This window comes from Caloenas nicobarica, chromosome 14 (assembly GCF_036013445.1).
Source record: "Caloenas nicobarica isolate bCalNic1 chromosome 14, bCalNic1.hap1, whole genome shotgun sequence".
In the NCBI taxonomy this organism is placed as follows: Eukaryota; Metazoa; Chordata; class Aves; order Columbiformes; family Columbidae; genus Caloenas; species Caloenas nicobarica.
Genome location: NC_088258.1, coordinates 3,351,913 through 3,375,445, shown reverse-complemented (window position 1 = coordinate 3,375,445; position 23,533 = coordinate 3,351,913). Strand labels below are relative to the sequence as shown.

Here is a 23,533-nt window from a genome sequence, read left to right as displayed (position 1 = left end):
CCGGGGGCACCACCCGAGCTCCCGCCACGGTCCCCGTCCGGCCCCACCACCCCCACGCCCGCCCAGGGGACTACGCGTCCCAGGAGCCCCCGCGGCCGGGCGGCGGCGCGGGGCACTGTGGGACTTGTAGTCCGTGCGTGGACGCGCCCCCGCCCGCTGCGCGGTCCCGGCAGCCCCCGCGAACTACATTTCCCGTCGGGCAGCGCGGCGGGCCTGGGGTCCGTTGGTGGAGACATTTGCGAGCCGAGTGTCTCCAAGATGGCGGCGTGGGGAAGGAGGCGCGCTGGCCCCGGCAGCACCAACAGCGGGGGCGGCCGGGAGAGGTGAGCTGTGGCTGGGCTGGAGGCTGCGGGGCTGCCGGGGCGCCTCGGGCGGGCAGGGAAGGGGGAGGAGATGGGCTGCAGCCGCCCGGGGCTCCCCGCGACCCCGCGGCAAGGGCGGGAGCCGCGCTGAGGGGAGCGTGGCCGGGCAGGGCGGGCGGCGGCCGCGCTGAGGGGCGGCCGGGCCGGAGGGGCTCGCCGGGTGTCCCGCTGCGGGCGGGCGCGGGGATGGGGCCGGAGCCGGGGCCGGGGAAGGTCAGCGCGGCCCCGCAGGGTGGCGGCGGCCGCAGCGCTTCCCGCCGCGGGGATGCGGCGCTCGGGGCCGAGGGGAGGAGGAGGGCCGGCCCCGGGGAGGCTCCTTCCACGGCTATTTTTAAAGGCGGTCAGGGCAGCGACGAGTCCTCCAGGGTGACCTCCCCTTCTGCGGGCGGTCCCGGAGCCGCCGCGCTCACCCCGGTCGGCGGAGCCGGGGCGGGCGGCTGTTGCGGCCCGGGAGCTCGGTAGCGCTCGGTGCCGCTCGGTAGCGCTCGGTAACGCTCCGTCTTTGCCTCTGCCAGGCCGGAGGAGCAGCCAGGACATGCTGGAACTGCCCGCCGAGTAGCTGTAGAAGTTCGCGAATCGTAACTTTTTTAAAAAAAGGAAAAAGAGACAGAGGAAAATCTTGTTGAGCTACTTTAAAAATCTGTATGCACAGTTCTTTACCTACTTTAAATGTGTAGTTAAATCCTGTATTTCCTTATGTCGGCATTTTCCCTGTTTTGCCCCAGGGCTGACTGATGCAACCAGCAGCTGCTGAAAGCTGCTGCGTTTTTGTTGTGAGGGTTTTTCTTTTGTCCTGCTGCCTTACTTAGAGATTCTAGTATCTCTCGTAATTTTTGCTGTGGCTTTTGCCACGTTTTGTTCCCTTGCTGTAATTCAGCGCCGTTCTTTTTGATGCTGTTGAATCTACGTAGCCAGGGAGAGCCACAAGCAGCCCTTAAAATTCTGGTGCTAATGTGAATTGCAGGAATGCTGTCTGTGGTCAGGGAATTTTAAAGTAATTGAACTGAAAGAGCCAATGGAATTACTGCATCAGTGTAGGTTCCATAAACAACTAAGAATACCACCCGGCTCGCTGGTAAAGCTGTCTGCACCCTGTGCTGGCGCCTGCTCCAGTGCTAACACACGAGGTGTGGAGTTCGGTGGAGTTTTCATGCAGTAGACCTGTCCTGCCAGCAGAAATGGAGGAAAAAAAAAATATGGAAAAGAGCACTTAATAACTTCAATGAAAATTGTTCTACCAGGATGAAAATCGATGCAGGTTTAAAACTGAGTTGTTACCCTCTAACTTAAACTGCGACCTGTACAATAATAGAATAGTAATTTGAGGTGACTTTTAAAGCAGTGATTACTCCTGATCTTATGATCAAAAATACTTATTCATAAACATGAGTTACTTCATGAACCTGCAGCATGTATTATTTTTCCCTTGGCAATGAAAACTATGTAGCGAAGTGTAAGAAATCACAGCAGTAGCAGAAGGACAGATACAACATTGACCAAAGTTTCACCATCCCTGTCAGAAGATGGTGGTTCTTTTTGGTGTCATCCCGTACGAATGTGACGGGAGATCATGGTTCTAATAGGTGTTGGGTGATGTCAGCCCGGTTCTTCTCCTTCCTTGCAACTGCAGAGCTGGAGATAGGTGTGACCAAGCCTCTGTCTCTCTGGATGGGTGGCTGATCCTAAATCACCCCCACCCGCCTCTTTGGCTGCTGGCGACTCTCGCTGTGTAACAGGCAGTTCTGAGAGACCTGATGTCATCAAATGGTGACATCTGCTTTTTAGACGGTGAATACGGTTTTCTTGTGCCGGGCAGGATTCTTGTCCAAAGATACATTCCTTTAAACCGAATATGCTAATCCAGCATTTTGCATAAATGAGCTCCTTCAAGGCATTTTTGGAGTTGTCAGCCAGTGAGTTTAAAAGGCATCTGTGTGTTGGGAGGTGGTGTGAGGAGATGCAGTACTGAATAAAATACTGTCTGCCATTAGACTAGACCAGCTTTCATTAAAAAAAAAAAAAATCCAGCAACTCTATCTGTGGAGACTGTATCCCTTTATAAATGACTTTATTGATACAAGGAAGTCCGTCATTGGTCAAAAAGTGCTTTCCTCAATAGGGCAAAATGTAAGGACATGAATTTCAAAGGATATTGGCTGCGAACTCCAGCTGGTGCTCTGGTGGTGAAATAATAAGGTTAAAGAAAACAACCCAAAACACTGAAGAGAACCAACTAAATATTTGGTTTTCTTCATTCTGGATAGACTCATTAATGGAGACTGTCTAAAGGGAATTGTTAATCTGTAGACCAAAACAACTTTTTTATACAGAACAGACACTGAATTGTACTTAGTGTTTTGTGTAAAATTCAGCACGATGACTGCCAGAGCACAGGACAAAATGCCATTTGTTCCCCCGGGAGATGTTCTAACAAACCCCAGAAAGAGCAGCTTTAATGTCATCACCACTGCTTGTCTTGGCTTCTCTGCGCCCTCACAGAGATATCTCCTTTTGCTACCTGTGCTGCTCAGATTTCTGGTACTCTGTTTGCTCACAGCAATGATTGACCTATTTCCATTAGCCTGGCTAATCATTAGTTGACTTAAAATTGACACCTCTTTTTGCTCTGGAGTTTGTTATGGTCTGGTGATGTTTTCCTTAGTGTTGCCTTCCCTTGCCGAACCTGCTTGAAGTTCTTACCTATGTTCTCCTGTTCTCTTTCCTATTTGTATTTAAGGTACATTTTTGGAATGAAAGTCTTGCTTTATTGCTACGCTTTTTCCATTCTTCCCCTGCGTGTGTTGACAACCTTTAAGAAGCTGTAGGCCTGACAGCTGTGGTGAATGGCCTGAGACTGGTAGATCATGTGGATGTTCAGCAGAGAAACAATTCTTCGGGTGTTTAAGCTCGGATGTGTTCGTACTTATCCTGGAGCTCTCCTGAGTAGGAAAATACACTGTTGAATGTAACATCAAGGCAGAGTATTTCCACTGAGAATTAATGCCAGACCACAGCTCATTCCTTAGTCTTTAAATTAAATTTCAAGAAGGATTTATGTGGGAGAAGAGATGTTTAGTGTTTTATTTGTTATGCCTTGACTTTATTGACTTATTCAAGCTTGGCTGAGTTGCTAATAACGACCCCGGGCACCGTGCTTTGGCCATCTGTAATGTCCTTTTTGTGCAGTTCACTTGCGCAGCCAGCGTGAAATCCCTCTGCATTGCTAAACCAGATTTAGCGCGTGTGTGCTGCTCTTGACGGGCATTAAGACACTACTGCAAGCCTCCCCTTTCTTATTTTTTTTAAACTACTGATCAGACTGGTCTTCATTTACACTTAATCTGAATGTGTTTGGTGCCCTGAGCAATACTGTTGTCCAGGAACATTCTTTTCTTAAAAAAAACCCAGCAAACTTGACCTACGTGTTATGGGAGGGGTTTTAAAGTAACTTTTTTTTGCACAGAACTGTACTTGTGCTTTGTGCAGATTGTTTCTAATTGTGATTCTGAACTTCTTGCAGAACTGAGGTAGTTAGACAACTTGAAATCCTCACCGAAAGTCTCTGTGGCAGCTGGAGGAACACCGTTAGGCTGGGGGCAGCACGCTGGGGAGGCTCAGACATTCTCCCCTGCAAGCAGACAGCGGTACAAGGATGCTGAGGTTTCTCCCGGGCGGTTGTCACCTGCCCTGTTTTCAGGCCTGTGTGTGTTTCTCTTTTTGCCAGTTAGCACCTGGCAAAACTGAAGCTTTTTTCGCATGGAGTGGCATTGTGCCTCCTCTTTGAAGTTATTTATTTCTTCCTCTGTAAAGAGTCTCCAATTGTAATTTATTTTTAACAGGCTGCTTGTTTCATGAGGCAGCTGTGAGGCTGCGTCTGAGCTGGAGGCAGACAAGTGGAGCTGCTTTGAGGCTGCAACTGGGAAACTGCTGGAGTTGCTGTTGAGGCACCCGCAGCACCCGCTCCCGCCGTGCTCCGATATTCCCATGTTAGGAAGATAATCCAAATGTAATTTGAAGCGTGCCCTATAGCTAAGACAGACACTTCTGCCCCTCCTGCTGGTGGTAGCTCTGGTAACAACTGATTCCTTATTTATAACTTCGGCAATACCAAAATTTTACGTCAATGATCTTTTAAGTGATTTTCATCTTGCTGTGCTGAATAGTTGCAAGTACTGGGACATTACCCATCTAGTTGGCACCAGGAATGAGAAATTTTAAACTTCTCAAGGATAGAATGCACGAATCTCCAATAGAATAAACTATTTGGATATAAGGTCCAGAACTATTCTTAACAAAACAGCTGTACAACTTTTTAACTTGGCGCTCTTTTTTGAGGTGGGGAGATGGGTTCTAGAAAACAATTTGATTGAATAATATTAAACAATTGATTTTAGGTTCTGGTCTGGCTAGTAAATGGTGTGCTGGGCTTCTGAACATGTGGCAGCATTTTATGACTTCTGGAACTAGATTCTCTCTGACACTGCTTATTTACTATTTTCTTTCAGTAAAATGGATTTTTTTTTTTTTAATGAAATCGCCACACGTCGTAACCGGTGGATGCCAGTGTGGAGTTGATTGCATAGCTCTGCGTTTTTGTTTGTCATCGCTGGGGAGTGGGGGACAAGCTCCAAGAGCTCTGTAGCCTCCAGTGTTTGAGCAAATCCAACTGCTGTGACTGGATTTGTTCATGTGCAGCTGCCGTGTTCAATTGACAGGCTGTGTCAGGAGAGATTGCCTCTGCGCACTGAGGTCCGTGGTCCTTCTCTGTGTGCCAGCGAGGTCTAAAACCTTCTCAAGCCCACGCATCTCATCTGTGTCTCTATATCATCTGAAAACCAAACCACTTTTCAGCTTTCCATCCTTCTGGGGCCAGCAGTTCTTGTGTGGAAATAAAACACGATAAACTCCACTTCCTCTGGTACAGAAATGGAGACTTTCTGCTTACGTTACTGATTCTTTACGTGTCCTGTTGTTTGAGCAGTTAGTTTTTCATTCTTTGTCCTTTGTTTTTGGATTGCCCATTTTACCATTTGCAGCTTGAGTGCTGTGATGGAGATTTATTCCAATATTAGAGGATCGATGTAGAGAAACAGCATAGTTAAGGGGCCAGAGCCTATCAGGGATGAAGCCTTTGTGCTGCTCATTTCCCAGTGATTTTTCTTCCACAGGGCATATTTTAAGATCTGCTTGTTTTGGCTTAGGATGATGGCACTTTTCTTGACTTTATTGTTACAAAGCCCCAGAGCCTGGTAAGCCAAAAGATTCCAGAAGAGACGGACAGTGCTGCCTCTGGCCAGAGCCTGATTCTTGCTCCCTTGGACAGGTGGCTGTTGCTTGTGCTGTAGTTCTGCTTGTGCGCATGTGAAAGGCAAGAAGGGATATTCCGAGGGAAGAGCAGCAAGATGTGAGCGAGGAGAAATGAGGCTGGTAGTGCCACCTATCCTGATGCTGAGCCTGGAGAAATTCTGCATAATGTATTATTTAACTTAACTCCTGGAGTTAGAAGCTCAGTTCCCCATGGCTTCTCTACAGACAGAGAAGAAATGGCTTTGCTTCACTTGTTGACAGGGAGATCCCAGGGTGATGAGGCTATTGCGCTCTTCTGAACCCTCTGCAGAGTTCTTAGTTGAATTTGGATTCTGCTTCTCTGTTTTTTCAGACCCACGCTGCATGTTCCTAGCAGTTACAAAATGCTGAATGTGCTCCTTGGTAGGAAATACTAATTTTATCTGGAGGGTTGTGTTAGGTCTGGGTCAACTTCCAGCTTGCAAATGCCTTTCAGCAATAGCTTTTGCCTGAAGTCATTATGCCTTAGTCAGTGGTTTCATGTAGTCTGTTGGTGTTGGTTTACAGAGTTACCTTAAGTCTCAGGGTGTTATCTGTAATGAAATTGGAATTTTTGATTTGGAAGAAGCTGCACTTGGTACAGTCGTGATCAAGAAAAAAAATCCTTGGCAGAAACTATTACCAGCGGTGTCCTTAACATAGTGCAACACCTGGTTACCTGGTTCTTTGTTAAGAACTCTTTAATGTTAGCTGATGCACTTAGTTATATTAGAGATGTAGTACTCAGTTAAATTCTTATATAGGTGCTGTCTTTCAAAATTTTTCTTTAAATACTTGTGAATTCACCATAGAATGTCAGAGCCCACCACATCCTGTGCTGAGGAGTTAATTTTCCAAACAATGTCTGACAAGGTAATGGCCTTAAAGAAGCCCCTGGCAAACAGAGCATTCACGTGGATTTTTATTTTTCTTTCTACCTATGAACAGGCCAAGGGGGAAATGCACTGTGGAGAACTCAATAACTAGCTTGCAAGTTGAGTTTTCCTTGTAGTTTATATAAATTCCAGCCAGACTTCTAATGAAACTGCTTATTACTCTGCTTTGAGAGAGGCTGGTGCATCTTGGGTCCTGCGGTTTGATGTGTTTGCTGCTGTTCACAAAAGCAGCTACTTCTGGCAACAGCTTGAAATGTAACAATATTCTTGATTACAGATGGTCACTGCGCGATACCCTTTGCAGCACGGATGGAGCTGCACATGAAGGGTAATGTCTGGTACTGCAGCAGCTTGCGAATGTGTATTTTTCTCTCCCTTGTTTTCCAGTGCATGCACATAAGTACCATTATACTAATGGAGCAAAAAGTGCTATTTTCATTCTCCATTTCAGCCGTGTCTCGTCTTCCAATATCAGGAGGATCTAAATGCTGCTGGGATGAGGTCGTTTTGTCTACTGTGCTTGGGTCAAATGTGTGTGCAAATTGTTCTCCTTCTGCTAAAGGAATCTGCTAGATATTTTTATCCTTCAGAGGCCACGTGCTCTGTGTTGCCCTGGTTAAGCATGAGTATGTCAGAAATAGTTATTTCTTCTGCTCAGGAGGGAGGATTTTGCCTTCTTCTAATGGTTCAGTTTTTACCTTCAGTGTACGTAATTGGTCGTTATCGTATTTCGTAGCAGTCTTGTTACAATAATGTAGCTGCAGCTAAGGTGATGTGTGTGAAGCGGGTGGAGGGAAGGTGGAAATCAGTGTGGGTTTAGGTAGCAAAAAGCTGCTGCTCAAACAGGAGATGTACAAGTCTTGAGAATCCCCTGTCAGTAGCGAGCGTGCTCCCAGGTAGAGCGAGCAGCTCTTTAACAAGCTTGTCTGGGTTCAAAAAATGTTCCTTTATTGCCTTGCTGTGCCCTATTTCACCAGAGGGAGCGAATCGTTCTGTCTCAGTGCTCTGCTACCTTTTTTTACCTTTCCGCAGTGTTTCTTGGCCATCCTTGTTGGATTTACTATGGATTTACTAGGCTGGATATACTATGGAGGACTAAATAGCAAGCTGCATCCGTGGCAGAGAGTTATTGCCGGGAGAAACCAAACATCTTCATGTGAAGAGGCTTCCTCTCTCAAAAACCTTCCAGTGCAACTTGCCCTCTTGGTGGATGAGCTGGTCATCTTATTTTCTGTGAAAACTCCCTAAGTCTGTATGGTTCATTGCTGCGGTGTGGTCGCTAACGTGTGACATTTCCAGTATCTCTAGAGAAAGCCCTTAGGTATTGGTGTGAGGAACCAGTTCAGGATTGTTAACGAGATCCGATTTTCTCTAAATGTTCTAATTCCTTCAAGTTAGGAAAAGGTAAGGAAAAATCAGTTGCCTCTTTTTGGGATGACTTCATGTACCACAGGCATAATTAGCTGATGTGAAATGAATCTTGATTTGAAACAGCTGCTTGTTGGTGAGCAGAGGCAATGACTGACCTTGAGGGGCTGACCTAATTTTGGGAATTTTTCTCTCCTGTTCTCACAGCTGGGTGGCTGAAAAGTCTGTCTTTAAGCTCTGTAGTTTTAATTCCGTGTTTCCTGTGTGCAGGGTCACCTTGTCCTCCACGGACTGTTACATTGTGCACGAGATCTACAACGGAGAGAACGCTCAGGACCAGTTTGAGTATGAGCTGGAGCAGGCCCTGGAAGCACAGTACAAATACATCGTGATAGAGCCCACTCGCATCGGGGACGAGACAGCTCGCTGGATCACTGTCGGGAACTGCCTGCACAAGACGGCCGTGTTAGCGGGCACCACTTGTCTCTTCACCCCTCTGGCACTTCCAGTAGATTATTCTCACTACATCTCCCTGCCTGCTGGCGTGCTGAGCGTGGCGTGCTGCACCCTTTATGGTATCTCCTGGCAATTCGATCCCTGTTGCAAGTACCAAGTTGAGTACGATGCCTATAAACTTTCCCGGCTGCCCCTGCATACGCTCACCTCCTCCACTCCGGTGGTGCTGGTGAGGAAGGACGACCTGCACAGAAAGAGACTGCACAACACGATAGCACTCGCTGCCCTGGTGTACTGTGTAAAGAAGATCTACGAACTCTACGCCGTATGACTTGAGCAGGGAAGAGAGAAACCCACAAAGACAAGTGTATTAAGACTCCCGCAGTAACATTTTGTTTTTTCCTCTTTGAGAAGCAGTGGAGACTGGGAAGGATTTGGTTTAATAGAGCTGTTATTTTTAAAATAACACATCACTGGTGCACCAAGGTTTTTCAGTTCTTCGTTACACTTAAGATGTGGATGTGTGGTGACTTGAGAGCTGTACGTTAGGCCGTGGGAGTCCAATCCAGCAGCGGAATGTCGGTGAAAGAAAGCTAAAGAAAGAGGGGGTGTGAGAGCTGCTTTTTTTTTTTTTTTTTTTTGGGAAACATTTAAGTATGTTGTTTAATTGTATTACACAGAACCAGCCAGAAGTTATCATTGACCATTAAAGGATGAGAATTTCAAATGCTTTTGCTCTCTTGTTACTCTTATCATAGTTCCCTTGTATAATGAGCTTCCAGAGGCTGGAGGCTTTGCTATGAGAGGGCCAGTGATGGGGATTATTTGTGTATTCATGCATGCTCACACAGACCTGATATTCCTCTTGTCCATCGCGCATGGCAGCAGCATCCATGTTACTTAACCGCAGCCATCTGTTGCAGGAATAGCTGTAGAGCGCTGCTTTCCCTCATGCTTGACTAGTTGTGTTTCCTCAAAAAGGGCTTACTTGTTACCCCGGTGCTTATATCTTCTTGGTAATTGCTTAAATGTTGATTGGGGCTAAAGGGGTCCAAATCCTCTGCTCCCCTGCCTCCTCCAACCGTTACTTCTCTGCACAACGGAGATCACACGCTAAGTTTCCAGCTACAAACACATTCCGCTCAGTTCCTGTACAAGTTCTTCCTTAGGTGGATACATTTCCACTGAAATGAGGGGGAAATCAGCTTTGTTCCTGCTGCCCAATTCCGCTGCTCTTGCTGGGAACACGCGCGTCCGGAGCCGCCTGCTACTGATGTGAGGCATCCACGTGATTTTTATCTTCTAACTGTGTTATCTGGAATTTTAGAATTCAGTCTTGTGCGTTAATTCATCTTTTAGCTCAGAACTGTCAATCTTGTTCTTAGAATGGGAAGCATTTACTGTTTTGCAAGATCCGCCAGTTACTTTTTGAAAAGATAGGGGCTTGTTTTCTATAATCTCCGCCTACCAGCTGGAAAATAGGTGTGGTTTGCATTCTCAAGGCCAGCTTGGCACAGCCTCAAGTGTTATGATCTGCACGCAAGAGCAAAGCCCCGCAATAAAACCTGCCTGCACGCAGGCATAGCACTTAACTTTGGTGGTAGTTGCAGTCTCAGCCCCCACGGCTGAAGCACTGACCTTGGACCGGAGTCCCACGAGGTCAGAAACCCAATTCAGTAGTTCTATCTTTATCTTTCCAAACTGCCCCCCCTTGCCTCCAGCCTGCAGCAGGCGCTTCTGGCCGCGCTTCCAACTTGTGCTTTTCTGCTGATGCAGCTTTTGGACGGGCGCGGGGTGAATCCCAGTTCTGTGTCTGCTGGGCAAACGGGGTTTGCTGGGAGCTCTGTGCGAGTACTCGGACCAGGCAGCGGTGCCTGAGCAGGCACATGGGCTGGGGGACAATCCAGTGGCATCCAGACATTTCTAGGTGGCAACAGCCCTTTTGCTGGTACAGTGGCCAAGTTGTCTCCCTCCAAGGTTAAAAGAAGCTGGATTCAGCACGTCTCTATTTATAGCAACAATGTACAGTTGCCTTGGCAGAGGAGGGGAAGAAATGCAACTACTTCATCTTCATGTGGTTAGGCCAGGACTACTGGGCAGGCTGCCTTTCAATTCTGACGTTGTTTGTTCCTAAAGTCCCGTCTAGTGGATGAATTTTAAATTGGTGGCAGATCTGCCGTAGCTAATATGTGCTTTATTGCTGCAGAAGGCGGCAACAGCACAAATATCCTTGTGCTAGCCACGCAAAAGACATTCCTGCTCTCTTTTAATCTATGCACAATAATTGTCAAGGCTGTTCATTTTGTTCACCAAACCTCTGTGGTCCTGGGTGCTTTTTTTTTGTGTGTTAAGCTTTCCTCTGGCTGTAATGGTCACTGTGGCAGAAGGACTAACCCTTGGTAGGCTCCCTAAATACACGTCTGGCATCAAAGACTTGAGTTAAAAATGAGCAGGTTTCCTGTGGTCTCTTACTGCAGGAGAAAAGGTGAAAAGTCAGCTGTCACAACAGGTAGGTCTGGTTTAAAACCACACCTTCCACTCCAGTCTGAGGTGTAGAGGACAGAGATAGGGGTGGAGGAGCTTGTTTTCCAGTTGATATTGGTGATCATCCAGGTAACATGCTTGGTGACAACCTGAACATGGAAAGCACAACAGGAAAAAAACCACAACTACCACTTAGAGAAGCTCCCTGTGTGGAGAGGGAGAGAAGGTAAGGCTTTGGTTTCCTGTCTTAACAAGAAAAAAATACATAAACCTGAAAGCTTTAACTTGTAACTTCAGCTTTAGGCCTTTATGTAACAAATTTTCAACCTCAGCGTCAGTGAGAACGGTAGAGCATGTCCTAACTGAGCAGCAGCATTGTGATTACTAAACATGTCCTGGCATCATCTGGGATGGATTCTCAGGGATCATTTATAAATCTGCAGTGGTCAAGAAAAGCCTTTGTGAAGGAGAAGGTCCTGCTGAGCCCGTACACCTGTATAGGTTTGCGGTGACTAATCCACTGTGTGGATTCACACTGTCTACTGTAAACTAGCAGGTGATGTAAAGAGGGCTGGGATGATGTATGTTGTTCTGCAACTACTACTGGTAGAATAGCACCTTGCAGAGAGAAAAGAAAATAAGAGAAAGGAAAAATTAAAAAAAGAAAAGAAAAAAGAAAAGCCCTCCTGCTTTCCCTTCCTCTAATATCACCTGCTGTGAGGAGCTGCAGTAGAACAAAAGATTAATTTCATAGTAATGTAATTTCTCATCAGCTGTGCACCCACAGGCAGGACATAGGGGGCAGGACACAGGAGGCAGCACACACGGAGAATGCTGGTAAATGCACGGAGGTGCTCTGGACCTTGGTTCCTACTAGGAGGCTTTATTTCAATTCTAAGCTAAAAAAATATTATTTCTGTCCTTATTGAACTCTGTGCAGCCATTCTTTTTTTCCTAGTGGTGCTGGTATTCCTCAGTGTGATCCTAATTAGCACCTGTGATTGCTTTAACACAGATGAGAGCTAAGAGTCTGTCTCCTGTACTGCACACCCTATGCACACCGATTCTCTGCACACCAGGAGATGGTTTCTGGCACCTACAGAATCGCACCTGTGCTGGCCCTGAGCGGGGACCTGCTGTGTTATTGCCACACAGGATTTACACACAACAGTTTGCCTTGCTGTGTTATTTTTTAATATGTTCAGTGGTTCTCCTGCATTTACTTGTGCTGGGATTAATACTGCACTGTCAGGTAGTGCAGAGTTAAATGTCTTTGTACATCAGTAAGGCATGACTCAGATAAAATAATTGCCAAATAAAATTTATATTTTACATCAGTTACTTCTTTAAAAGTGGCACTGGACTTCAGGTCAACGCATCACATGATATGGCACGTTAACAAACAGAGGCTCTGAAGTTTTCCACTTCAAGCAACATGTTCTAGACCAAACTGGAAGGAGTGGGAAGGAGACACTGATGATGAGAAATCCCAGCTGAGGACTGCGTTTCACAGGGGCTGTGAGCTGGGGAAAGCCAAGATCTGCTTGTGTGAAGGCAAAATGGGTTTTATTTGCAGCAGGCCAGCAAAGCTGAGTTTGCCTGGAGTCAGGTGAGGTGCTGCCTTCCCGCACATGGTGTCTCCTGCTGCAGTTCCCTTTCTCTGCAGCCTCAGCCCTCTGGCCTTGTCCACGCACCTTTCTTCAGGTGAGGTTTAGGTGCTGATCTCCAGCACATGGGCCCAGCCCGATGGGGGAAAACCGCTTCCCACTCTCCATACACTGGTAAATTGCAGCATTTTGAGAAAGTTTTTTCCTGCAGGAGCACTTCCACTGCTGTCCCAGCCAAACTGCAGGGGGTTCAGCCTCTCCCTGCAGTTACCGCTCACATGAGCTGAGCTCTAAGAGTCCTTTGCTTTTCTCTCCTTTTTCGCTCTAGTTGCCATTAAGGTGAAGAAGACACTGGGGAAGAGGTTTCGCAGGTAGACAGCCAGGGAGGGCGTCAGGCCAGCCACAAGTACCTCCTTCTTCTTCTGTCCCACTGCACTGAGAACCACCTGAGCGACCTCCGCGGCCGTCTGTCCCTCGGCGGTGTTCTTGTCCATAACTGCCAAAGGAAAGCCCAGTAAGCACCAGCAGGTAAGCTCACACTTAAGTACCTTTCCTAGGAATGCTCTGTTCTAACTGTTGCTGTTCTGGTTTTCACACCAGTTGTGTATGGGAGCACAGGCAAGTATAATTCATGGCTGGGCGAGAAATCAGTAATTGCTGTCTAGGAAGGCTAAACTTTGAGGGTTACTGTTCCCACCCTGTATCCAAAGTTGTACTTTGATACTTCAGGGCTAACTTGTGTCCCCACCAGAGGCCCTTTAGTAACACAGTGAGGTGGAGATGCTTTAGATAGAGGGCACAAAATCGTATCTCACCTCCATAGCGAGATCCATCTGCCATTACAGCATTGAGAGAGAGGTTTGTCTGAATGTATCCAGGGCTTATAACCGTCACATCAATGTCATACTGCTCCACCTCTGCTCGTAGACAATCGAAGAAAGCCTGGGTAGCATGCTTAGAGGCAGCATCTGAAAATCAGGAAAAGGATTATGCATTAAGAAGAAGGAGTAGGGCTGAAGATTCACTCCGACTGGGTTTTTGACTGCAATGCAGCCACTTCTCAGCAAGAACACAACACCTCTTCTCTAAATTTTAGGTTGTGCAGGGAGGGTGGTTTTTGGTTTTGTTGTTGTTTGGTTTTTTTTTAGTGAGTGGCAGCAACAGGTAGTGGGAGTGAGAGGCAATTTAGGAAGGCAAAATATAAATATTAAAGTTGGAAACTGGCTAGGATCCTGAGCTTAACATCACAGCTGTGCCAAAGCACTACGGAGCGAGCCCGAGCTGCCTCCCGCTTGTGATAAAGGAGACGTGAAGTCCTGCTTGGGAAGCATTTGATAAGACAGGCTGGGGGAATGCAATGGCAGGACAGGAGAGCAGAGCTGACATTCGCTGTGCTACGTGGACTGAGCATTGTGGATTTGCAGAGCAGGTTCAGAGCTTGGCTGCACACAAGTCAAAACCTGATCACCCAAGTGGGTGTTGAGGCTTTTATTTTGGCATCAGTTGTACTATGGTGCTTCGCAACTCATCAAAACAAAAATTTCCTAGTTTCTTATATGAGAAAAACCAAGCAAACAGCAAGGATAAAATGCAATAAAATTGTGGAATTAATCAGAAAGTTTATCGGGACTCTCAAGTGTTAAGATGGGAATATCAAGCTGCTTCCAAGACATTGTAAACATATTCTCCTTCCCCATCCCTTAACAACTTGAGGACATGGCTAAGATTTTGTATTTGAGAGTGCCTTCCTTAACAGCTCTCAGTGACTTGTGACCACACTAAGGATGATGCACAGCTCTGCCTCCCTGCATGCAGCCACCTCTACAGAGAGCTCAATGTGGAAGCAGCAGCCAAGTATTCATTCAGTCTGGTGCCCCAAATATGTCTTCCCCATCTTCTGCAGAGGTACTTACACGCAGATCTGAAAGGAATGCTTATTTTGCCTTGAACGCTGCTGATGGCCACAATGTGGCCTTGTCTCCTCTTGATCATAGAGGGGAGAAGTGCTAGCAAGAGACAGAAAAGACCCATTCAGAAAAACAGTCCTGCCATTGCTGCTGTCGAGAATTGATGCTTTCAAGGCATTCAGAGATCTTAAGTGAATTACAAGATCCTCACTCAGTGCAGGGGTTGGTTAAGGGATAGTGCTTAGAATCATAAAATAATTTTGGTTGGAAAAGACCTTTAAGATCATCGAGTCCAACCATTAAACTTTTCTCCCCTCTTACACTGCACTGTACCAAATACAAACATTAGTTAAGCTGTGCTTAGTTGTGCTGGCCTGCAGAAGGTATTGGACAAATCCATTGTCCCCCATCATCTGGTTCATGGGTACCTTTGGTGAGGGCTATAGGACCAAAGTAATTTGTTTCCATCACTTTCTTGTCCACATCCAGCCCTGTGTCCACAATTGTGCCTCGGAAACTGATGCCCGCGTTGTTGATCAGTATGTCCACGTGACCCAAGTACTTCAGGATCTCTTCAGCAGCGTTTAGGACAGTTTTAGTATCCGAGAGGTCAAATACCACAGTGTGAGGTTTGTGTGTCTGTGAATAAACAGAAGTTGGCAAAAGACCAGTTCAGGCTGTGCTGAATGTGCTGAATTTCAATGTTTGTGATGGGATTTCCCAGCTCTGGAAGCCCAGAGGCAGGGACATCCACACCTCATGCAATTTGAGCACAGTAATTCTATTTGGTAGGAATATAGGACAGAAGCAGGTTGTGCTCTCATCCTTCTCTGCTACTGTAGCCTGTTCCTTAGACCAGATCCTAGGAAAGGAGCAAGCGAGACCTTCCTCAAGTACAAACGTTTGCTATTGTCTTATTAAAGAAAATATATCTGAAATAGTAAAAACCTTAACCAACATGTCTTCTTCAGAAGCCAGAAATAGCTTTTTTAGCCACTGTCAGCAGAACTAGACATCAAAAATAAAAGCCAACGCAAGGAAAGTGACTTTTCCAATTCAACATATGACATACAGATGCAAAGGGGACTGGCCACTCTGCACTCTCATTCTTTCACTTCCATTACAACGCAAGGAGTCTTTCAGCTGTCTTATTTTTGTAGGGTTTTTACAAGATATAACACGTCAACTCAAAGTACTCCTATAGCAACATCTATCCCTAACCACAGAGTCGTATTTTTCCTGTTGCTCAAAAGAATAACCCACAAGCAATTCTGTAACTTCGGTAATAACACGACAGAAATCCCAGCCGCACGAGCCAACAGGCCTCTCCTTCTCCCACACTTACGTTCTTCTGGTGATTGGTCATGGTAGAAAGCTCCCGCACCACGTCTTTGAGTTTCTCGCTGTCTCTGCCACAGAGCACCAGCTTGCAGCCAGCTGTATGGAAGGCTTTCGCACATTCTTCGGAGTAAGCAAGGAAGAGAGAAGAGTAAATATTTGAACGCCAGAGACAAACAGCAGATCCACATCATACCTGTGATAAGCTAAAACTTCTTTTAGCTGGTGAGGATCTAAGGTGGTTTTATTACTCCTGAGCTGATTTACAGTGAAGTCACAGCAAGATGCCATTTTCCTGTGATTTTGACAGACGTGACAGCGGTGAGGCAGCTGGTGTGCTCCCAGTCACTGTGCTGGTTATGCAGCCACTGTGCTGGTTATGCAGCCACTGTGCTGGTTATGCAGCCACTGTGCTGGTTATGCATCCTTCCCCATCAGCTGGTCAAATTTGCCTGTTCCTCTTAATTTCTGACTATCCGCCCTTCTTAAGAGGGACTAGAGTTACCCTGTGAATGTCAGTGCAGTGGGGTCTGATCTTAGGAGTTTCAGTTTTACTGAACACCTCCAGAGGTTTTGGAAGCCTTGGAGCTAATGGCTTCATCAAGGTGATCCCCTTCATCAGGAAAAGGCCGCAGAAACAATGTTGTTGTCCTCCTTTCAGTGCTACCAGCTGCTGAGGCAATTGTGTGTTCTTCTACCCTTCCCCTCTGTGATCCAGCAAGAAAAATGGCTTATTTGTGCAAGAGATGACAGTAACGAAGGGTGTTTAAGAACACACAGTAATTAGAGGTGGTCTAGTATATTAATAACTGGGAGTGGGATAGTATAAAATCTTGACAGTGTGTCAATAAGGGAGGAGACTTCACTGTACAATGGTGGAAATTATACACCCACCAACACGGAGCTTCATCTGCCCAGCTTAACACAGCTGGAAGGTCTCTTCTGAGATACTAGTTCTGTTTCTTGATATGAAATACAATTTTTTTTACCATTCCCAGCCCTTTGGTTGTGACAGGCAGAGAGGATCACTTCATCTCCTTTGGCCATTCAGTTACTGAACATCCCTATCGCTAAGGACAAACTCACATGCAAAGACAGCATCAATTTAAGCTCTTTGTTCTATAAATGTACTCATCCTAATGAAAGGCCTGGATAGCAGAGAGCACCTTGTCTTCTCTTCAAGAAGCTTTTAAAGCAATTATAGAAAGCAGAATTAGAGAATGTATTCACTCAAACAAATAACAGATTTTATTTGGAGGAAAAAGAGTGTGTTTTTATTAAAAAACAACAACAACAACCCCTCACTGGTGTTAGTATTGCCAAGAGTTTGAATTTAGAATGGGTGGATTTGTACCACAAGAGAAAAGGTACCTTAAGTTGAAGGTGAGGGACAGGGAGAAGGAGTGGAAAGTATGGCAGAGTATGTGGAAATAAAACAAACAAAATCCAGAACATCAGTTCTGGGAAGTTTTAAAGAAACAATTTGATTCCCTGGCTCTTTCGGGTTTTAGAGAAAAGATCCTGCCAGCACAAGAACAGCACAACCTGTTCCTTGCTTTGAGCTCCAGTTTATAGACCATGATTAAAGTTTTCCTTAACAAAATTTGAGACTTTCTTGCATCAAAATTTGCGCTGGCAATAGTTATAACTGATACAGCTGTGCATGCTATGCCTCTCAAAATTCAGAGCAATAGGAACTTTCTGCTCATTAGTGTTGTATTCCAATAGATGCCACTTCCACAACCCTCTGCTTGTCCTGCCTTTGGTGTCCTTTTTTCGGTACCTACCTTTTCCCAGGCCAGAGGTGGCCCCAGTGATCACGACCACAGCTTCCTGCAGGTAAGTTCGCATCCGCATCCACTGCAGGAGCCGAAAAAGCCCGAAGATCCCCAAGCTGCCAAAAAGCAGCGGGATGATGACTGTACTTGTGAAATCCATGAGTTTTCCTTTCTGAACCGTCTTCCTAGAGGTAGAAGATGAAAGGAAACATAGCATTTCATCAAGAAAATTAGCAGAGGTTTGAAAAGTAGGGAACTCATTTTTCTTAACTCTGCCTTAGACCATCAGTAAACCAAATCCCATACAGAGGTATCTTCAACAGATTTCCCCTCCCCTTCATTTAGACTTTCAAAAGTTCACATCAGCACCCAATCTGAAGCATTTAAACGCTAATCTGAACATCTCAGCAGGACGCTTGCTGTTGGATCTTGTCCACTGCCACAAACAACTCAGGTTCAGAGATGCCGTTCCTCATGTTTTTCCATTTTGCTCTAGATTCACTCTCTTGTACAAAGTGTATTTAGAGCGGAGGCTCCTCAGGGCTGGGATATGTCTCTGCATTCTTCTGATTGTAATAAAACCTCTTAGATTTCTCTAGAACTGCCAGTACCGCAGTACTTACAGGCCAGAGACCAGTTACTGTGTGTTATCCCAGATGAATATAAGTCAGTCTGTCTGCTGGAGATGTAGAGTGAATTTTCTCTCTGAGCATGTTATTTGCTTAATGCACTGAAATCTGTGCTTCCCTCTCCAGTGTCTTTCCCCACCCATTAGCAAAGACAAGTTATCTGATTTAAATGAACCACATGTCCAATCTAATAGTCCAGCCACCTTCATGCTCTTTACTTTTACGCCAACATTAATTGTGCAGTTTGACAACATGAACCTGTCTTCTAATGTACTGAAGTTAAACCTGTGAACAAAACCCAAGCTAAAGGTATCTACAAGGCCTAGCTCAGCCTGGAATCAGATTCTGATACCCATGCATGGCTCTAATCTCCTTGCTAAGCCACTGCCTTCAAGGGAGTAGTTTATGTACCAGCTTACTACATGGTCAAAAAGTGATACTTGTGCTGTTAAAAAACATCACTCATTTTCTCGCTGCATATACCCCCAAGCTTTTATCCTTGATGTCACATTAAAGTCAGTTACAGCCCCTTCCTGGAATCTATACAACTTTTGGGTTGCACATACAGTCAAACCCAAATATTAGTGTGTCTTCCCTGTTGTGCAGATAGAGTTTGAACTCTCACAGTTTGACTTGCAGGACAGATCTTTACCAGGAAGACACCGGAAAGGTCTGGGCACACAACTCATATAGTACTTCAAAGAAAAGGCAGCATGAGAAGCAGAAAACAAGAGGTAACTAATAATTCTAAGCTAGAATTCAGTGGCATTAAGTATGACTGAGCTTGTGTGGAGCTGAAGGGATGACAGAGGCTCTACATGCTGTGGAACAGAGCTAATGTGGAAAATATCAGCTCTTCCAGATTTCCACCAGAGGCTTGGACAGAATTCCTCAAGCAGCTGGTCAGTGAACAGACAAGCTTGTGGAAGGAGTAGCGAACTATATAAAATAAGTATTTCTGGAGGTACAGCTAGAACACAATACAATAACACATACAGATCACTGAGCTAGCTCTAAGTAAACTCAACAAGGTCTAAAAATAAAACCATCACGTTAGCACACGGCTCTTCTCAAGGTATGAAGGACCTTCCCATTCCTGAGCTAATTCATGTATCTACAAAATGCTTTGTCAACATCCAGGCCACAAGCTCCCCTGGGCACAGGGAATATTCCCAAAGTGGGAAATCAGAAACCCAAAAGGATTCAGCTCCTTCTGCTGCAGAGCAGTGTGAGCACAGCACCCAGCTGCTCAGAGCAGCGGCTTATTCCTCCACCTCTTTGTGCCGAGTGCAGACAAAATGTGTCTTTTACACTGATTTACAGCAAGTTGATTTAATATAAGGCCGTGTAAAATAATGCATGGGAAAGAGCTGTTTAGACATGAGGCCACTGGCCTTCTTTAGGCTGGAGAAGAATGTTCTCCTTACCCATTCATGTTCAGCGAGTCATTTAAAGCAGCTGCCCTCTTTATGTTGTCTTTTTTGTTGTTGTTTTGCTCTCAAAGATCTCTTGAGATTCAGAAGACGAGATGTGGGCAGGAACAACAGGTGCTGCGCTGACATTGAGCAGCGTGGCTTACAGGACATTTTGGAATCAAAAAATCTTCACCACCCATTTAGGACCTTTTGTTACTTCCAAAGCAGGAGCTGACGGCTGGAATGGTGCTTCCTTTACGAGCCCAGGTTGAAGCTGAGACATTTTTAAAATCTGGCCCTGACCAGCTTTTCTTCTGATGTCAGTAAAATGCAGATGACAGCGTAAAGCAGATGAAAAGGTAATTGGGAAGAGGGGCTTTTCTGACACATTTTCTAACTGAACCACAGCAGGAGATGGGAGGGACTCCCATGTTTGATTACAGCACATTTTTATCGTATTATTTGGCAAAAATATATGTTGACTTTGCAAGGACTGAACTCTCTGCCACAGGGGCTGGGGGAAAAGAGCCCCCACACCTCCCAGCTAAAAGTCAGGCAGCACCCATTGCTCTTCAGTATGAACCCGTTATGCCCGGTTAACTTATTCTTTAATCACAGCAACTATTATTCATTTACCATCTGCCTTTAATCTTTCTTTTCATTCGAAAAATCTTTCCAAGTCTTTTATTCTTTTTCTTTCTCTCTTTCTTTTTCTTCTTCTCCATATTATATGCAGGAAAATGCCCCAATCTCTGCTGTAAGGCTGCAGCAACCCAAGAACCCAGTGAGCAGCAACAACCCACTTTTGCAGCTTCCAGGCTAGAATGTGAATCAATCCCTTCAACGCTTAAAAAAAGCATTGATGAAATAAATATCTGTGGAACAGAACATGGAAATGGGTTCAAGCCACAGAGCCACACTGCAGGATGTTCAGCAATATCCATTTTCCGTAGCCCAGCGCGAGGCTACTGACACAACAGGGTGGCACTTACGTTCTGTTCAGTTTTGAGGGTTATTGGGTGAAAAGGCCGAAGGGAAGAATTGCTGCAACCTGAAAGAGAAGTTCCATTCTGTTGTGCGTTGGGGTTATTTGCTGCAAAAGCCAGAGGAAAAAAACTGCCGTGCTCTGAAGGGGAATGAGATAGATCATAGATAAAAAAGACTTGATTCACATCAACAAAAATGTGAAGTTGCGAGACTGGGAAAGGAAGATAAAAAGCATAAAACCCAACTTAAGCTAGAGAACACCTGGAAGTAGCTACAGACATCCCAGGACAGATTAAAAACATGGGGACGGGTGGGGAACACGTGCGTTTCCACACCTAATTTGAGATGACCTGGATATCTTCAGACCTCCTCCTCAAAGGTGTGAGACCCCACTGTCACCTTTGTTCAACCATTTGGCTATTCATGCTGAAAAAAACTTACTAATTCTTGACAGACAATGTTTATGACATCAGGTTACCCGCAGGAGAGAAGCCACTGCTTGTAATTGGTTCAAATAAAGTCCTGTAATTCTCAGTTCTCCATCCCAAAAGGCAGGATTGGAACATGCAGGTTATTAGAGAGCAGAAATAAAAACATGGATAATGTAAGCAAATACAGGTGATTGGAAACTTTTTGAAAGACATACTGTAAAATAAATCACATATATCCAGTTGAAAAAAAAAAACCAAACCCTTCCCCTTAGAACAAAAACTGGATGTTATCCTGTAAAAGCCAGGATGATTTCTGAAGGAACAAGGATCTTAGTTAATAAGGTCAAGAGTGCACTAAAGGCAGCAAAGATCAAGTCCTAAAAGAAACTAAAACTGTGACAATTTCCCTAAACAACACCTATTCCCCTTCAGCTTCAGCCACTGAGAATCACATTGTCCTTTATGTGACAAATGGCAGCAACTGGGAGGCTATTTTCAGAAATCAAAAGGTGTCATTTAAAAGGTGAGGGGGATAAGAGGAAAGAAAAAAAAAATCCTTTTTTTCTAAGGAAACCCTTGCGCAGAAGCACAGCAGCTCTAAGCTTGATCAGGTACCGACTTTAGTGTGAAGAAAGCACAATATCCTACCTTTGGAAAGAACTGACTTGCCAGTGACTCTGAGATGGTGTCTCCCTCTGGTCTTTTAACGGGACAGACCTGACTTAAATTTGGAAGTGGCAGCGATCCGAGCAAACACGCTGTGTCCAACGTCAGTGCAGCCAAGAGCTGCTGCTAAAAACAAACCTCGGGAATACAGCCTGTGACCTTTGAAATGTGGGGGGAATTTAACCCCCAGGTTAAAGAGAGACATGAATTCAAAATTATACAAAACTTGCAGTGACCCTGTGATTATTTTTAGTATTAAATGAATAATTTATAGTGTTGAATCTAGAGCATCCATCAAGTCCAACACTAGTATTTCCACACTCTAGATAGAAAAAAAAAAAAGGCAACCTGTGAATCAGTTGCAATTCTCTATTATTGTAATTTGTTTTGGGGCATACTCTGATTTTATACTGCACTCTAAAATAGGCAACATGCTAATTAAAAGAAAACAGACTTTTTTTTTCCTTTTGTAGGATTCTTGAGAACTTTGAGCACAACTGAACAGACAGATGAGTTTCTCCTCACACTGTATCAAAACGCGGTATTTACTGTGGAAATGCGCATTCCACAGACCAGCAGACCAAATTATAAGCCACGTTTGACAGGGAGAGAAGGGAGCATCACTTGTGTTTTATAGCAGCTAAATAGTTTTACTGACTCAACTGCTTTGGAAAGAAACTGAAATCAAACTTAGAGGCATCTAAGCCAGGAAAAAAAAAAGTCATCTAGCATTGTCTGTAAAATCAGTGAATTAATATAAGCCAATGGGAAATCTGCTGACAATTTCTCTGATGCACAAGATCCCCATAAGTGGTAAGTTAAACTTCAAAAAACTCAAAATCCAGTGAGAAAAAAACATTGGTTACATTGATTCAAACAACTGAGTTGCTCAAATGCCACTGTGCGCTTTCATCATCAGGTTTCACTCCAAACTTTATGCACAAAAAAATAATGTAATAAATACCCCGAAACCAGACTAGACTGGAGAAATAATTTTCTGTCTTCCTGCCACTTTTATCCAGTTATATGCTTCATTTCCAGCCCTTCCACTCGAAAATTCTCGATTGGTGTTTGGGACACAAAGAAAGGTAAATCCAAGTGGCACCGTTAGAAAATTAACGCATTTGCAGTGCCGGAGGCAGCATTTTGCAGACATTGACCAAATAAAGAATCACCTAAAACACAGTGAGAAAATGAAAGTTGACGTCATGTCTCTCCCCGCCTTGATTTATAGATAAATACGTATTTAAGAGCTGCGAGAGTGATGAACTACGTGCACTCGAGGGCCCAGGGGCGCTTTCCCCAACCCCTCCCGCATCTCCCACACTCCAGCCCTCAGGGGCCGCAGCCCCGGGCCCTCCCGCGGCTTCCCCAGGGAGATATCGGCGGCGGGTGGGCTGAGCCCGCAGGGTCACAGGGGGGACCGGGAAAGGGCGGAGGAAAGGCCGGGGAAGGCGAGAGGCCTCGGGGAGAGGCCGCCGGGCCCTACCTGCCCACCGCCGTCACCATGGCCACCGCCGGAAGTGCGGCGTGCGCATGCGCCCGAGGCACTGCCAGGACAGAGGCGGGCTTTGCGCCAGGGCGCCCAATGACAGGCGGCCCCTCCTCGCTCTCAACCGGAAGTAGCGCAGCCGGCGGGCGGTTGTGTTCCCGCCGGTCCGTCCGCAGGTGCCGCCCGGGCGGGGAGCGGCGGCTCCGGGGCTGCGGTTCCGCCGGGAATCTGCGGCCTGGCCCACCCTGAACAGCGCCGAGGCCGAGGGTTGTCACCGTGAGCCGGGACTCCAGCCCTTCGAACGGGTATCGCTCCTCTCGTGGCTCCGCCCCGGGCCGGCCCTGGCCGAGCTGCTCGGCGGGGTTTGCTGAGGGGCCGGGGGGAGGGAGGCC

At 45.9% G+C, this 23,533-nt stretch overlaps 2 protein-coding genes across 3 annotated transcripts; one reads left to right on the top strand and one right to left on the bottom strand.

Moving 5' to 3' along the window:
• The first annotated feature begins 249 nt into the window (after window positions 1-249).
• TMEM11 (transmembrane protein 11) lies at window positions 250-9,117 on the top strand. The gene is made up of 2 exons (XM_065644955.1): window positions 250-323; window positions 8,222-9,117. Exons 1-2 carry the CDS (start codon window positions 259-261, stop codon window positions 8,736-8,738), a joined length of 582 nt encoding a protein of 193 aa, XP_065501027.1. The 5' UTR covers window positions 250-258; the 3' UTR covers window positions 8,739-9,117.
• Window positions 9,118-12,196: 3,079 nt separating this feature from the next.
• On the bottom strand, window positions 12,197-23,202 carry DHRS7B (dehydrogenase/reductase 7B). Of its 2 annotated transcripts, none has more exons than XM_065644952.1 (7): window positions 23,139-23,202; window positions 17,531-17,706; window positions 15,751-15,866; window positions 14,834-15,044; window positions 14,412-14,504; window positions 13,314-13,466; window positions 12,197-12,994 (listed from the first exon to the last, which is right to left on the bottom strand). In XM_065644952.1, the coding sequence occupies exons 1-7, from the start codon at window positions 23,156-23,158 to the stop codon at window positions 12,789-12,791; spliced, it is 975 nt and encodes a 324-aa protein (XP_065501024.1). In that variant the 5' UTR covers window positions 23,159-23,202; the 3' UTR covers window positions 12,197-12,788. The 2 variants fall into 2 exon arrangements, with proteins under 2 accessions (XP_065501024.1, XP_065501025.1); XM_065644953.1 differs by lacking the exon at window positions 23,139-23,202 and adding an exon at window positions 21,632-22,804.
• Window positions 23,203-23,533: the final 331 nt, after the last annotated feature.

What these genes read in the sequence shown, in the direction of transcription:
- TMEM11 (XM_065644955.1), top strand. Translation starts at nt 259, where the DNA reads ATGGCGGCGTGGGGAAGGAGGCGCGCTGGCCCCGGCAGCACCAACAGC. An exon ending in AGCGGGGGCGGCCGGGAGAG is followed by an intron (nt 324 to 8,221) that starts GTGAGCTGTGGC and finishes TCCTGTGTGCAG; the next exon opens with GGTCACCTTGTCCTCCACGG.
- DHRS7B (XM_065644952.1), bottom strand. Translation starts at nt 23,158, where the DNA reads ATGGTGACGGCGGTGGGCAG. An exon ending in TCCTATAGCCCTCACCAAAG is followed by an intron (nt 14,505 to 14,833) that starts GTACCCATGAAC and finishes GTCTCTTGCTAG; the next exon opens with CACTTCTCCCCTCTATGATC. An exon ending in CATTCCTTTCAGATCTGCGT is followed by an intron (nt 13,467 to 14,411) that starts GTAAGTACCTCT and finishes CCTGATTTTCAG; the next exon opens with ATGCTGCCTCTAAGCATGCT.